This window comes from Neoarius graeffei, chromosome 21 (genome assembly GCF_027579695.1).
Source record: "Neoarius graeffei isolate fNeoGra1 chromosome 21, fNeoGra1.pri, whole genome shotgun sequence".
Lineage (NCBI taxonomy): Eukaryota > Metazoa > Chordata > Actinopteri > Siluriformes > Ariidae > Neoarius > Neoarius graeffei.
The window spans coordinates 58,668,818-58,686,110 of record NC_083589.1 but is presented as its reverse complement, the minus strand read 5'-3'; the positions used below and the strand labels follow the sequence as shown (position 1 = coordinate 58,686,110).

The following is a 17,293-nucleotide window of genomic DNA, read 5'->3' as shown; positions in this document are numbered from 1 at the left end:
TGATTCTGATGTTTGAACATTGTGAACATTAACCGAAGCTCTTGATTTGTATCCGTATGATTTCATGTATCTGTGCTGCTGTTAAGGTGTTAAAGGATTGGCTGAGTCCGCTCTAATTTTATCCACTACCAAAAAATAAATCTCATATACTCGATGCTAATCAGGTGACACATTCAGCAATGTAGCTGTTTAAGAAACTATTGTAGAAAAATGGAACATATCTGTACATCATGCTCACAAAAACATGACTGATGCTGTGACAATTAAAAGTGGATGTCAAAAGTGTACTTAAGTGAAAGTTTATTAAAAAAAAAAAGTGTCCTCACTCAAGTCCCTTGTACACAAAGTCCAAATTTTTGGATGAAATGTTTGCATGAAATCACGCAGGTCATCAAATCCATGTTCTTATGAGTCTTCAGCAATCATCTACAGCAAGCAAATTTGGTACGATGAAAAAAATAACTTTGAACGTCTTGTTTGTTGATCAAATGAAGGATCCACTGGGTTCCGTTGATGCCATGCAACAGAACGACAAGCAGGAAAAAGTCAGCAAAACGAGTGAGCAGCTCATTAATCTTGTTGCCCAGCCTCCCGTCTCTCAGCTTCAACTCTTGAACGAGATCATGAAACTCTTCCTGCTGTCGTCTCTGTTCCAGCATCGGGTTTACTCAAAACATTCTCTTTCCTTGACACCATGTCTGTGAATATTAGGTCTTTTCATCACTGCTAGACGACTCCATCACTCATTCAGGACACCACTGACAGTCGCAGTGTAAAACCAGTGTGAAACGAGCACAATATAGAAGATTACATTTTTTTTTTTAAATAAATAAACCACACTTGTAAAACTTGTATTGGACTCAGTCTCCATACCGTGTGAGAGAAAATTTCGCACATGAATTTCTCATTTTCAAGTCGCAATTTCGTGTCGTATAGACCCCTTCGCATGTTTGTAAACAAACCGACCGTTGCCAGGATGCGCGCGCAGCCTGGACTCAGAAACAATGGCGCTGCCCATAGACCGGCATTATGAGCTGTCAGATTATGCCAAACAATTGTCGTTACAAGATCGAGAATCCTACATAAATAAGTTAACTCTAACAAGTGGACATCGCCTACCGGATCCGCATTTAATTAAAGAGTGGACGGACGATGTTAGTAAGTTCCCTGGTATACAATGGCCAGATATATACTCGCACCTTATTGACCAGACTTCAGTGTACACCCACGAAAAACTTCGTGCCTACAAGTCTTTAGACGCATATGATTGTTATGTGCGGGCATGTACAACTTGATTAACAATGGGACATTCATATTCATTTTGTTTTTATCAAATTATGCCAGTGATGTGATGGCAATGTGGCTTTAGCGACAACAGCAAATACCAACACTAAACAGCAATTTGCAGGAGGTAATGGCATGAAAGGAATGATAGTGTAAAGAGTGCAGCTAAGAGAAATCAGAGCTGCGTAAAAAGCGAGAGGCAGAGAGCAGAAATGAAACTGAACGGGGCGGGAGCTAGGTTAGAGCAGTCAGCGTAAGTTGGCATTTAGAGTGAGGGCACACAATTTTACCTTTCCATCCTTGCTTTAAAATTGTGATTTTCGGCATACACAAATAATGATGGCACAAAATCTGGACTGCTTGAGTCAAGCGAGCCCTCTCCTACAAACAAAATTGCATGCAAAGCTAAGCTAACATGCTAACAATATTCATTACATTGTGTAACTATGACCCAGCTAATCAGACAAACGTTACCAAAGTATTTTGCTACATCAATAAACGAAGACTAGAAAGAATAAAAAAGAAAGATTTAATAAATAGCCTGATCTTACCTGTGATGAAGTGGGCGCTGCAAACCCGCGCATTTTTGATAGTGCTTTCATCCCAGTCTACACGTTTGATGGCTTGTAGCCATAGACGTCGGCGATTTTTTTGGAATGGGTGAGATCCTGCTGGAATTCTGTACATTTTAACCCCATCACTGCTACGATTCTGACACCCGACAACACAACAACTAGTATGAGTAGCACGCTGTGTGAGCACAATTGCTATCATGCGCGTTAAAATGTAAATAACTTTTCTAGAATTTCACCAAAACTCATTGAATTTTCAGCATTGTAAGAGAACTCCCTAAAGTATTATTCAGCAAAACCCCAGAATGATAGCACAAATCTAGAATTTTTAACAGAATTTTAGTTCTTAAAATTTAACGTAATTATGGACGTCACGTAATTATGGACGTTAACGTAATTATGGATGATTTATGTCAAGTTTCACGGAAAAATACAGCGAAATAAACTTGCTAGAAGCATTTTTCAAAATCCCAAACATTATGAAACATTTCTTGTAGGGTTTCAGGTTACAAATGTCGAGAATAGAGAAATTGCAGCACAAAAGTTTGCCACTAAACTCGCAAAAATACTCCATCCTAGCGAGTTTCACAACCGAACTAGGCTACATGACAGTCCGTGACCACTCAGGAATGTTCTAGAAGGTACGCTTCTAGGCACGTGCGATCGAGAAAGACGCCACGTGAAGGTAGTAAAGGTAGTATTTCCACTGTCTTATGACATTTTTGCTTGTTTTAGCGCGATAAACAATGCATTATGGGTAATCATTAAAATGCTGATTTCAAGGTTAAAATGGGTAAAAACAACTAATTTATATAGATATTGTAAAAATTGTGCCTAATAGTTATTTCAGTACATAAAATCAAAACCTGAATTTTTTTCCCTATGTTACACCATTGTGCATCTATAGCATGCTACTCATCTAGGCATTTCTGAGTCTTTTTTGGGTCCAGGCTGCGTGTGCAATTTCCTCTTACGTATGAATGACGTTTACTGCGAAGGGGTCTATTGGATGTCTAAAGGCCTTTAAACATACTTAAGTAAATACATGAAACAACAACAACAACAACACAGGGCATCCAAAAAGTCTCCCGACATCGGCGAAATGAATATTTTTTCAGCAAAATATCATTTTATTTAAAAACCCATCGTCTACATGATTGGCATTTCTTTATAAAAACACACCGTTGTCTTTCCGACCCATAACAAACTCGTGTTAACACATCTGGTGTTATGCGTGTAATTACACTTCGAATGATCTTTGTGCTGAAGCCATGAGAATGATCTCAATACATTCCTCTTTAGTCAAAGGCATTTTTAAAGACTATCTGAAACGAGAGACCTGTGCAGGTCTGAGCTCAGCCTTTGTCTGATTGCGAGACAGACGCTACGGTACACAAATAGAAAAAAACAGCCCGCTCAGAAATACGTCGACGCCATTATTTGAACAGACATTGCAAAATCTGTTCCTTTCCTGGACGGTGTTCGAGACCACTCCGCCACAGAGGATTACATCATGAACTGAGGTTATGTAGCATGGCACTTACGTAGTGAGTACGCAGTGGCACCACACCTCAACCTGAGGTTGGCACACTAATTACATTCTTAAAGGAGATGCGCAGAGCCTTTATTTTTAAATACATTTCTGAGTGGATAGTATCTCAATCCTTGACTCTTGTATGCTGCATAAATGGGAATAAAAAATATATTTTTGAGAGTTAAAATCGACCGCAAAGTTGGCATTGGAGCTGCCCCGCTGAGCCAGCCAGCCCTGAGTGCGTGATGTCACTGCGGTTACTGGTTTTAAGGCCGAGGCCTTTGACAGCTATAGACCAAAGTCATATAAATAAAAATTTATGGTGAAAGTAAGAAATACCGTTACCGACTTGCTCAACTAAGACCGGTTTGACTTCATTGATTGTGGGTTGACTCTTATTAAAACAGGATGGGTGTTATAACTTACGCAACATACATTTACATGCATGCATTTTCACTGATAAAACGTAAAAGGCAAATTAAATAATCAGATGAACTGAGACGATCACATTCTGAAGCAAATTAAATAATCTTATACCAGTAACTTAAACACACAATACAAGTTACATGTATTAATCTAAATGCAGGTAAACAATTTATTTTTTTTTTTGGTATCCAAATGAGAGTCGGAGCTTACCCATCTGTGTTCTCGCTTCTTGAAGGCCGACCTTGTGGCTGATTGTCTTGAAACAATCTGACTTTCAGTTGTTTGTTCAGTTCTCCGTTCATTCGCTTCTTCCACGCAAGGGCGAGATATTGCTGCTGAGGCGAGCATATCCAGCGGAGAAATCAGACAGCTGGTCCACTCATTCTCCATTTTCTCCATGAGTACTCCGTCATTACTGCTCAAACTCTGGCAATTACTAAAACCTGGGATGGAACGGGATGCCACCGGTTTTAGCAACAACCGCAGGGAGGTCACTGCCCGAGCAAGGTCACGTCACGTCTTGGGCTGGATTTTAGCAACAACCCCCAGCTCATGCTCCAGGAGGACTGGTGAAACTGAACCCACTTTTAAAAAATAAAATAAATACTTTACTTTTCTTGTTTTATTTTTCTTTAATCGTTGGTACTGCACCTCCTTTCAATACGGGCTTATAGCCAACGCTCCTCAACAGATCAGAGGTCTCGTACGAGTCTTCAGTAAAATGTACAGAGCAGAGGAGAGACCACTTCGTAGCCGCCCAATGTGCCCGTGAACTTCTTGCAAAACGTGTCCAAAACTTTGCAGTTTGAACATTCTTGGGCCATGAATGTAACGTAAATCCACCTTCTGTCGTGTTGCTGCACCGGCCAGCAACACATCTACGTGGCATGGCGATAAATTAGCTCAAAATGGAGGATCGGAGTCGCGGTCAGCTCTGTGTTTTAGTACAGCGGAAATGGCGATGAGACCGATAGACTTCCTGCTGTGACGTTACAAACGTCAAGGTCATTCACTCAGACCGCTACCTATATAAATCACTTTAATCGTAAAAATTACTACATTAGATTTATCGTTAACGCTTAAAACTATTCCTGTCCCATTCTTGAGGTCTCAAGGGATTTATAAACTAAAGTGAGGCCATGGTTCTGCATACAGTATATACTTTAAACATGCTTGAACTCTGTTAAACACACATACAGACAGGTGCCTCTATAGGCTTCAGCCAAAGGTGGAGTAAAAAAAAAAAAAAAATCATCAACCAAGTATAAAAACTCTGGAAGGTATTTTGCTGAACCAAGTGTTAATTTGGGACACCGTGTAGAATTCAAACAAGATCAACTGTGTGCTACTGCTCAGTTACGTTTCCTCCTGACTCTCGCTTACATCAGAATGCAAGCAATCGAAGGAATAGGGCACTTATTATGAATGTTGACTTCAACAAATACCGGTAATTAAAGAGCAGTGTCTCTCCCCAGGGATTTCAAACAGCATCCTGGTAAACTGTCATTTTGCAACAGCATTTTGCTTCTTGAAATAGCGTCAAAACCCACACTATATGCTTCATAAATACATTCAGTCGGTAAACAGGAAGTCGATGTGCGACAGACCTGAAAACGGTAAACACAGTATAGAACCCCAAGCTGAAGTTTGGTACCAAGTGGCTATGATTTGTGGTTGCTGAGAAAAAGGGTGCTTTGGACGGACGGAGATAAGGAGATACGGACGGAAAGAAGTAAACCAGTATACCCCCTTCCTTCGGTGTGTGTGTGTGTGGGGAGGGATAATAAAAAAACGAAACAAATGCTATGACAAGGTAGCCTGGGCCCGCCCATCCTAAGCGTGACGCAACATGAGGGCCTGTTGCGAGCTTAGTCTGGCCAGGCAAGCTATTTACAGCTCTTCCAAGCTCCCGAAAAATCGGGAACCAATCAACTTTGAGCATCTCCAACGGCCCTGGGTAGAGGCGTGTTCAAGGCAGTGACGTAGTAGAACTGCGACCGGAAGCCATAGATTGTTTACAGAATCTATGCCGGAAGCGCTTCATTCACTAGAAACATTACGAACATGGAGCAAGTTCTCATTGAAAACGGAGCAAAGAGCAGCCCTGGAGGTATTTATTGAAAGGAAGGACGTTTTCGCCTTGCTCCCAACCGGCTTCGGTAAGAGTTTAATCTACCAGTTAGCCCCGTCGCGTCACATACGTTAGAGGAAAGAGTGATGTGATTGGTTTAAGCTTCGTCACAGCCTTTTCTGGCTTCGACCAGTAGCAAACTGAGGCATTTCAGGGAGGCGGGTCAACCATGCGCTTTGGGAAACGGTTGGGCTTAATATCTTGGCCAGACCAATGCTCGCAGAGCTTTGCAGTCACATTAGCCAGACTAATGACAAGGAGGACAAGTGAAATTAGTGTTTGCAGCTTTTACCATTATGTCCTCTGTAGGAAATTAAACAAAATTCGACCAAGTGAGTCCCTGTTTGTTAGAACTGGTCATTTTCATAAAATGTCACTTTTCACAGATATAAAGATAAAATGCACAGAAACGTGATTAAACTGATTTCTCGGAAAAAGAATCAACAGCCTCAATCTGGTTGAGAGTACGCCGTGCGCATTCGTGCTGCCGCTTCTCACCGGAAATTTTTATTTTTTCTTTCGTTTTTCTTTTTTGAGTAGCCTGATGTTTGTTTTTATTTGAGTGTTTCGTCCGCTGGTGGTGGTGTAGCTCCGGACCCAGTTTTGGGTGTCGGTTCCCTCCAGGCCTTGATTCGCTGTGGGTGATGTCTGTGCTCCGAGCTGTGGACTGCAGTGAGCTCGTTGCTCATTTTAACATCGTGGTTCTCCAGCGCTCTGTGCTTTTGTGCTTGGTGTGATGTTCTGACTGATGTTGCTCGGTGGAGTCACTGCAGCTGTGCAGGCGGTTTGGGAAATACCAGCGCTCTGCGTGGCAGTGCGTCCGTGTTCGCTTTGTGGATCCATGGCGTGATGTTCCAAACGATGTTGCCCGGTGCCGGCGCAGCGGCTGTGCGGGACTTGTTTTCGTGCGCCTTTTGGTGGGACTGTGGCTGCTACACCATTGGAATGACATCATGACCTCTATTTGGTGGAATTTTCTTCTTCTTCTTCTTCTATACAGTAATTGTAAAGCAACCTTGGGTTTTGAGAAAGGCGCTATATAAACTGAACTTGTATTATTATTATCATCATCATCAATGAGGTTGGAGCTCATACCGGCCAAGACGCCCATAAAATCGTAAATATGACAGATGGTGCCACCGTCTTGACAAATTTTATGCACACCCACCTGGGGAACATTGTATACGAGTTTGATCAAAATCTGATCAATCCTGTAAGAAGAGGAGTGATTTTTGTACATTGTGGACAGACGACAACAGACAATGTGTGATCGCATAAGCTCATCTGGCCTGGCCTACGGCTGGATGAGCTAAAAATCGAAAAAAAAAAAGTGAATCTGATTGAAATGTAACTGTGTAAAAGGATTACTAATCATTTTTAAAATTATACTAAATGTCCTTCAAAGATACTCAAAGTACTAATTTAAGTTCTGACTCTGGTCTCATGGGTGTGTGTGTGTGTGTGAGTGAGTGAGAGTGAGTGAGTGAGAGAGAGACCCCTCTGAGGGTTTACTGGGACCTGAGGAGAAGGTGAGTAATTGTAAAACCGTTCTGCCAAATGGATGTGAGGTCGCACATCTGCATCACATTAGCGTGTCCTAATCTTTGGTCTGTTCCTCTCTAAACTTTCTCTGTTTCAGTTTCAGGTTGTTTTTCATTTTCTCCTCTAATTAACACATGAACGATAATCAGTTGGATGAAGAAACTGCTCAAAGTGGGTTAATGAACACTTTCCAAGAGTTACAGAGGAACCCGAACAGATCAGCGAGCACTCCTGCGAACAAGCCGCACCCTTATCGCTGTTTCAGCAGAAAGCTCGCGAGGCCTCGATCTCGAGTTCTCCGCGGAGACAGCTGTGAGATTTTACCTGCTGTTTGAGCTGCTGCACCAGTCGGTCTTTCTCCCTCTTCAGCAGAGCCACTTCATCCTGAGTCTTCTTCTTTTTAGAGGACGACAGCTCCAGGAGGGCGATATTGGCGTCTTTCTCGCTGATGGCTGCCAGTAGCGCCTCCTGTCTGTGTGGAGGGGGGAACAAAATGTTTTTTTAAAAAAAATCATTTCACCCACTGACCAAATACCATAAAAGGAACACATCTCCAGTTTTCACGCTCACTAATGAATGTTTAAGTACATGGAATTATGGAATGAGCTTCAGTCAACAATACTGAAGTTTAAGTTTGTTCCTCGAGGATGGTGGCTTTCAACTAAAATTTCAGTCCAGTAGCTGATAACTCCTAGTCTGGTTAACACCAGACCATATCACAAGTGAAATATGGTCTGGAATCCGCCTATTGAATTTCTCGTAGGGGAGGTGCGGTTTACGATTGTCAACGGCCGTTTATTGGACGTTGCGAATGTCTATCATTTGGCGTATACGTAGCCCATGGCCAATCATGGCAGTTGTACCCGGTGACGTAGTTAGAGCGACGAAGAGGCGAAGAAGAGAAGGAAGGAGAAAGAGAAGGCAAAACAAAAACAGGAAAACAATGGCACCGAACGATTACTGCCGTTTGTGCAAGACAAAGCTTGATCGAAAGTTTGGTTCGTATCGCTCGCCGCCATGTTAAATGTGATCCGTAAACAGTCCCAAATAAACTACAAGCTTCCCTTTGTCGAGTAGTACGCGTCACCGTCTTTCCACCCCTCCCCACTCTCTGATTGGCTCCCTAACTCAGGCGAGCCTTTAGACCATAGTTTCCATGCTGTCTTTTCAGATCGGAACGATTGTGCAAAGCAGCATGGGATTTCCCAGGCTAGATAACTCCTGCTCCAGAGCAACCTTTAGAGATCCAAAATTGAAGTGTATGACTTCCTGATTCCTGAGTGGTCCCACAGAAACGTGGTCGTCCCCATCATCGGGAAATTTCAATTCTGAATCCAGACGATACCACAAAAAAAAAAAATTGAGCCAAAAACAGACCGATTCCCTTTCAGAAAAGGTCCAAGAAGAACCTCTTTAGGGAGCCAAGAACCTCCAACTACTCAAGAGACCCTTGAAGAACCCTGTTTTGAAATAATTGGCACCCCACACGTTAATATTTGGTGATGGAACGAACCCTCAATTATCCAAAGAACACTTTAAGCTATTTTTCTAAATACAAGTGTGCACAGATACTGCACATCGTTATTCAGATTTTTTTTTTTTCCTCACGTTGAGGATGTGTCTCTGTGAAGGTTCTCGGTCAGCCAGGTCATAGTAAACCGTGGTTGGTAAAGAAGGCAACTGGACTTGTTTGAAATTCTTAGGCGTTTCACCTCTCATCCGAAAGGCTTCTTCAGTTCTGTCTGACTAGTAGGGAGTTCCAGGTATTTATCCTCTAGTGGACCAAAAGCAACCCTAAGGAGAGTTGCTTTTGACCTCAATGACTCTCCTTAGGGTTGCTTTTGGTCCACTAGAGAATAAATACCTGGAACTCCCTACTAGTCAGACAGAACTGAAGAAGCCTTTCGGATGAGAGATGAAACGTCTTCAAGGATTTCAAACAAGTTGAAGAATTAATATTTTGTGATTCCTCGTCTGGAGAAAACAGCAGGGATGAGTCACTTCCTGTCACGTCGAACAAGGTTGGGGACACTTAATCTTGGTCTACTCCTCTGTACAGAATATTCTAAACGCCTTTATATTCTTAGGTTTGTGTGCGCGCGCGCGTATTACCCTCTGCTCTGACTTGGAGGTCAAAAACCATCCGTCTCTTTAGAGCAGAAAACATGGTGGTGGACACGAGATGTTTTACGTGTGTTCAACCACATACGAAGCGTCATCAAAAAGTTACAGGGCTGTTCCTGTTGTGGATGAACGAAGTGCTGTAAGGTCTGCGAGCGGTAATTTTCGTGAGTCAGTATGCTGCGTGACATCAACATTGTTTTTTTTCTAAAAACATGCACATGCGTATTTCTGATCTGCAACGGAGGCCTCACTTCAACAAGCCTACGGCAATGAAGCAGTGGGCCGGGAAAGGTGCTTTGAGTGGCATTTGCGCTTTAAGAGGGACAGGATGTCACTGAAGGACGACATTCTGCCCTTTCCGACATGCGAATGCCACCCCAAACACCTCACCCAGCTCGCGTCTTCATTACCGTAGGTTTACTGAAACATTTCAACAGTCTGTGTTGCGGATTCTCCGAGTTTAACGCTAAACGTGATGGTTGCTCTTTGGCCCATAATAAAAGCGTAAATGCACACGTGCATGTCACAAATACATGCGCAACACAAGTCCTGATGTTGAAAGTGTGACGTCGCATGGCATACTGACTCACGGGAGTTACTGCTTGCTCCTGCTGCATGCCCATGACGTTACCGTGCTCCGATCGTTCACAACCGGAACTTTTTAAAATCGCACCTTGTATTTGGTCAAAGGCAATAAGAGTTCCTGGAGAAATTTAATCACAGGATGACCTCGAACCCCAAATAATAATCCTTATTTTTACAGGGGGAAAAAAAGAATGCTTTGGGGAAGCTGTGGCCTCAAGGTTAGAGAAACAGCTTTGGGACCAAAAAGGTTGCTGGTTTGATTCCCTGGGCCAGCAGGAATGGCTGAAATGCCCTCGAGCAAGGGACCTAACCCCTAACTGCCTCCCAGGCTGCTCTGGGTTCGTTCTACATCGCTCTGGATAAGAGTGTTTGCTAAACGCCGGTAATGGTTTTTTTTTTTAGAGCTGTATTCATTCGGAATTGTTTTTCTTTCAGGAAAGGTTTAAGTTTCTTTTATTGAGAAGAAAATTTTAATGCGTAGGGCTCATTTTTTGGCCCGTTCTTTTGAAGGGTGCCAATACTTCCAGAGCTGGCTGCACGGCTGCATTAGTGGGCTCCAGAATCCTCAGTACGAGTTCTGGGGTCAGGTTCAGTTAGAGGAGCTGGGAGAAAGTGCAGCGACATGCTGCTCGCCCTCTCTGACAGCAGAGATGGAAAAAGCTGATAGCGGAGGCGGGGGAACGTGTGCGGCTGCAGCGGCGGCGGCCGTGGCGGCTCTGATGACTTCCAGAGTAAAGGCGGTGAGGCTGAGAGAACACTGTCAGCTCAGTGTGTGTCGAGCTGATCCGCCCTCTCCTGTTTTCCATCACTGCAGGCTTCTTCTCTGATTTTTTTTTTCCTCTCCTCTGCTACAGTTCTTTCCCTCTCCGTTTCTAACCCTGACCTCTCTACCTGCCTCTCGCTTTATTCTGTGTAGAAATGCCTTTTCCTTTTTCTCCGTCAGTCAATGCTCTGGTCAAAAATTCACAACTGATGTTAAAACTTTCTGAAAGCTTACGGTTCACAAGTAATATAAAAGAATTTCACGGCAGCTTGGTGAGAAGTCGTTGACGGAAATTAAACTAATCGTGATGATACGATTCTCTACACAGAGATTCACCAACACATCAAAGAGAAATGATTTCACAAGGTTTCTTATTTACGCCATTATCCTGCCTTTATAGATACTCTAATAAAGGCTCCAACATCTTATTTAATCCTCTGCACAGAATTATACACTGCTGAAATCTTTATTAAAATATTTGTAGTTCACAGATGGAATTTTCTTCCATAAAGTAATGAGTCATGATGAAATACTGTTTACTGGAGTCCGTCTTATCAGCCATTTTCTCAAAATGACGTGCTGTGTCATGTTTCTCTGTTTTTTGTATCGAGGGATACATTGCTTTTAATTTGTTGTAAACAACCGTGAAGATGCCCGAGTGTCAAGCGTTTAGGTGTAAAAATAAGCCCGATCACTGAAGCAGTGAACACACACACACACACACACACACACACACACTGAGCAGAGGCTGTTTTGCTACCTCTAAATGCTCCATTGCCAGCAAATCGCAAAATTTTTCCCCCCACCAAAAAATTTACTTTTTCCTTGTGTTTTTATGTGACATGATTTTGCTTGTTTTTATTCACTGAGAAAATAAATCTCTTTCTAGACGGCAAGAATCACATTGCTATGACAACCATTGTTTACTAGTATGCGTCAGTACCGTGCATGTGTTCTCGAGCCGAGTGAGATTTATATTTCATAAAAGTCTGTTGATTTGCGCATTTTGCTGCAAAAAGAAAAAAAAAAGATCACATGGCTACAGAAAATTTCTGATTAGATTTTTACAAGTAGAAGCCTTTGTCAGTGCCGTAATGTACACGTGAAGTTCTTTCTCTGCATTTAACCCATCTGAAGCAATGAAAACACACACACGGAGAGAGAGGGAGTGAGAGAAACAGCAGGCAGTAGTGACTAGCTGCGCTACAGCGCCCGGGAATTTTTAACCCCGCCGACAGTAGTTGGAGGGGTTATTATTTTCACCTGCGTCAGTCTGTGTGTGTGTGTATCTGTCTGTCTGTGTGTGTGTCTGCAAGATATCTCAAGAACCAATGGATCGATTTGGACCAAATTTTGTACGTGTTGCCAATCACCCAGGAAGGAAACCATTAAATTTTGGAGGTCAAAGGTCAAGGTCATGGCAGAACTTCGAAATTTTCGCCCAATGTATTTTAATAGGGAAAAGGCGGGGTTTGCACTCGTTAGAGGGTCCCTGTCTAGTTTTTTTTTAAGAATCAGAAGCCTTTATTTGCTGGCTCTGTGTAATGAAGGTAAACGGTGCACGAGTGTGTTGAGTTATACAGTACGAGTGTGGAGTTATTATAACACTTCTCTATGGCTGCTTCACCTGGGCGCTTAAACAGCAGCAGTTTCATCGACTGGATGCCTTCCATCATAATCATTTGCGCAGAACCCTAAAGGTTTGGTTCTACGATCATATTTTGAACCTTTAGATAAGAAAGAGAACTGATTGCTGTGGCCTGGGAATCGGCACAAGATACTGCCGTTTCCTTTACTTTGGACACGTGGCACGAATGTCAGATCCCGAAATTCCTGCTACATTGGGTTCCCGCCCATGGCTCTCCAGGTGTCGGACGGCCAAGACTAAACATCTTGAAGACGCTGGGTAACGATCTAGGAGAGGATCATGATCTTGCCATGGCGAAGCTAGCTTTGTGCGCTGAATCTTACATGCCACCAAACAACGATTAAGACATTGTGAGCAGACACACCTGTCGTAAGACGGCTTAAGACCTGACCAAGGTACAAGGCAAGTGTCCCGGTGACGTCACAAGCGGACATCCGGTTTCAGTGTAAATAGCTGCGTCCAGCTAAGCCTATATTTTAGCAATGTCATTCCTTTTCAAATGGATAAATTCTTAGTTTTAAGTTAAACGTGTGGAAGGCACTTGCCGTGATCAGCAAACGTGCGTTTATTTTTTGGCTTTGTTTGGCTTTAATGGCAATATGTTAGCTCAATAAACTTAACCTCAGTCATTCGCTGTATCTCACAACTCGAACCGTTTGAATAATTGTGAGAAGCTTCTATGTCTGACGGCATGGGTAATAATGTGCAACGGTAAATCGGGGGCGTAGCACTCGGTTCCTCTCAGTCCATCAAGGCCGTAATGATGAAGTACGTCTTGTTACTACCATGTAAACACCCAGGCAACACCGAGCATCTACTCCCTCACACACTCCTAAACAAGGTTTATCCTCATCACCGCTTGTGGCCAGCAGACTTGATTAATCCTACATTTGTTTGAGTTCAATCATTTCAACCATCAAACAAAGTAAAAATATGGTGGTGCGTCTACACACACGTATCCCAATCCTGCCTAAACCACTGTGCTGTAGTGTAAACTAATAAATGAGCTCTGGTGATGTTCCAGCAGGCTCCTCACCACCGGCACGTTCTCTCAGAACCGCCTTTTAATACACTGACCTCCTGACTAGCAGCACTCATTATGGTCAGCTCCAGACCACAGGCACCAGCTGGCCTCACGTACAGACACTTTACTCAGGATAAATGGAGCTTGACTTCTGCTCTACAGCCTCCCTGCGCAGTCATGAGGAGCATCCTGCAGCTCGCACAGATAACTGGACGAGGCGGGAATGCTCAAGATCGATAAAAACAGCTGAAGGAGGAATACAGTGAAGGGTTCTTTCATTTCTCCTGCATTTGTAATCTTTTAGACATCTACGTACAAGATCACAGTTATATTTTTATTCCAATCTTGAACGCAGTTGAACTGAACTTAAATGAGTAGATTTAGGTGAAGAAAACATCTCTCTCTCTCTCTCACACACACAAAATGACTGCCTGAGGAATTAATTCCAGGCAATGGCTTGGATTTGTTGATTTTCATTATCATGCTTCATTTGCATAGAATTCAGAAAGTCTTAATTAAAATGTTGCTTGTCGCTCTATCAATCATTCACAGCTGCTGTATGACACACACACACACACAGGAAATGAATGCTCGCTAGCTGCATATGTGAAAACACAAGCTAATTAGAAAATAGCCTTGTGGCTCCCAAGTGGCGCAATAAAACAGCATTCGCCTCATCATCCAGTCATTCATCGCTAGTTCGCGTCCTGACGGTGCCACAGCCTTCCATGTCCGAGAGCCCAAGAGGGCAAAATTGGCCATACTCTCAGGTAGGGAAGGGCAAGTGGTAGAAATAAATACTGCTAAAAATAACACAATGTTAGTACTACTTTATTATTTCTATGTTTAATTAGGACATTGGTGGTACGATTTGCTGAGTGACGCTTGTTGAAAACTGATTGTTAGCTACTTGCTGCATTCCAACAGGGGTCAGGAGGTCCTCAGTGCTGATGCTAAATGGCACGTGTGTACAGTAGGCTACATCTGGCCAAACCAAATAGCTTTTCTCTGACTACTGACCTTGTCACAGTTCATTTGTGCTACCAGCGCTGGCATTTCTCACTCAGGATCTTTCTACTTGATTATTCTTTTTACGTTTTTAGGACGCTATTTCTCCCTCTGTTTTCAACCAATCACCACCAAATTTCACATGAAGAATACCTCTGGGCTGAATTACGTTGCTATGACTTTTGGTGCTGATCTGGATTACCAAATTGGAATGATCCATGAAAAACAGCATTTTTTTTTTCAATCACTTATAACTGTCAATTTTCATGATTTTTTTTCTCTTCAGGGCGGCAGGATGCAACTTTTCCTCACTTAGCGTCATTCTCCATCTCTGACTGCTCCGGATCTATAGGGTACGGTGACCAAACGTCCTGGTTTCTATCAGCTAGCGCAAATTACTGTGATTGTAGTCACAATCTCTATCTAGTTTCTCGTTCCTCTCAGGTTAAGCACTTGGACGTCATCCTTGACAGCACTCTACGCTTTGAAGCAAATAATAAATATAATTCGGTCTGCATATTTTCATCTACACAATATCAATCATTTACGTCCGTCTCTTACACCTCGCCAGCGCTGCTATTCTTATACATGCCTTAGTTACATCTCGCATTGATGACTAACTCTACCCTCTCTGGTCTTCCTCACAAACTTCAGCTGCCCGTATCATTACTACAACTCCTTCAGCAGAACATATTGCTCCTGTCCTCCAGCAGCTTCCCTGGCTTCCTGTTAAATAACGCGCTGATTCCGAGATTCTGCCTCTCACTTTTAAAGAACTGAAGGCAATTTTTTTAAATTATCAAAATTCTATTATTTATCTCATTTTATTAAATATCGGAATGCATTTTTGATCGCTATTTTGTCGCTGCTATAGCAAGTTCTGAGTGTTTGAAATATGCTCTGTAATATATCAGTCCATATGTCAAAGCAACGGCCGTAAACGAGATTCGTTGAGACCTGTGCGAGACATCGTAGGACGGAAGTAAAACGTACAGCGGAAATCAAAGTGACCGACATCTGCTAACGTTGTCAAAAGATGCGCGCGCCCTCTTTCGAATGCTGATGTGATCAAGCTGGAAGTTTTGCTTTGATAGCAAATTAGGAAAGTTTGAAAAAAGTCGGCATCATTTAAACTCGTTTTTGTGCAATATTTCGTCAGGAAAACAGTTCATTTGGTGGAATAAATGTGACAAGATGCCGAGTACACGTTTTGCACCTAGTTCTGGTCTGGCTGACGCGTCACGTTTCGAAGTCTCGCACAAGTCTCGTGAAGATCGCGCGGATAAGCGACGCCTGCCGTGGACCAAACGAACTAAATTCAACACGGCTAAAAACCGAACAGGCCGATAAGTATAATATTTAATTGCGATTAGTTGCCAATACGAGTCACGATATAAGGTTACTAAAACCGAAAACGTAATTGAATAACGTTAAGAAATAAAGCAAGTTTAAAAATGACTTCAGTTCTCCTTTAAACCACTTCATAACCGAGCACCTCCATATCTCTCTAACTTACTTCCCATCTGCACACCTTCTCGTACTCTGAGATTTTCTTCTTACATCAATCTCGTTACACCTCCTGTTCGTTTGAAAACCATGGGGTTTAGAGCCTTCAGTTGTGTCTCCCCTCACCTCTGGAACTCTCTTCCTCAGGACATTTGGAATATTGATTCCCTTCCAACCTTTAAATCCCGCCTTAAGACACACCTTTTCACACTTGCCTGTTCTGTCTGACTTCAGCACTTAATGACTTACAAATTTATTTTTGTATTTTAGGCTTTTGCTTGTTGATTTTTACTGCGGATTGTAAGGTGTCCTTGGATGCTTTGAAAGGCGGCTATAAATAAAATGCATTATTATTATTATAATAATACTCGTTACATGTTATGTTCATCCAGACAGAGCACTACGTTTCAGGTCCGTTTAAAGAGTGAATAGTTAAGGGCTAGTGTGTGTTGGGCCACACATACACTAAAACCTACACGTAAAAAAAAAAAATATTCTAAAGGATATACACGTCACATCATATCTATACAACAAAACACTACCAAATCTACTGGAGTGAAGAACCAGCAAGTCAGGCTTCAACCATTGTCTCATTTCAGTCTTGTTACTTTATGGCTATAATCTCAATCAAACACTGCCCACATGTATACAAACTCTGGCATCCTGTCCACCCCAAAAAAAAAAAGGGAAAAAAAACCAAAAACAAACAAAACAAAACACCTGCCTTTCGGTCACCAAAAATGAAGCTTTTTGAAAATTTTAAGACTCCACTTCCACTGTTTGTGTGGATTTGGGTGGATGGGGACCTTCTTGCGAATGCTGACATATGCCCGTGCATGCAACACTACAACTTAGGCCAAGTTTACATTAGACCGTATCTGTCTTGTTTTCTTCGCGGATGCACTGTCCGTTTACATTAAAACGCCTGGAAACGGGAATCCGCCAGGGCCCACGTATTCAATCCAGATCGTGTCAGCTCCGGTGCTGTGTAAACATTGAGAATACGCGGATACGCTGTGCTGAGCTCTAGCTGGCGTCGTCATTGGACAACGTCACTGTGACATCCACCTTCCTGATTCGCTGGCGTTGGTCATGTGACGCGACTGCTGAAAAACGGCGCGGACTTCCGCCTTGTATCACCTTTCA

The 17,293-nt window shown here is 42.6% G+C and overlaps 1 protein-coding gene across 1 annotated transcript in view; it reads right to left on the bottom strand.

Moving 5' to 3' along the window:
- erc1b (ELKS/RAB6-interacting/CAST family member 1b) overlaps nt 1-17,293 on the bottom strand; it is a 395,220-nt gene that overhangs the window by 91,441 nt on the left and 286,486 nt on the right. Inside the window, exon 16 of the mRNA XM_060903423.1 lies at nt 7,814-7,961. Coding sequence (XP_060759406.1) covers nt 7,814-7,961 — 148 coding nt within the window. The remainder of the gene's footprint in view (nt 1-7,813; nt 7,962-17,293) is intronic.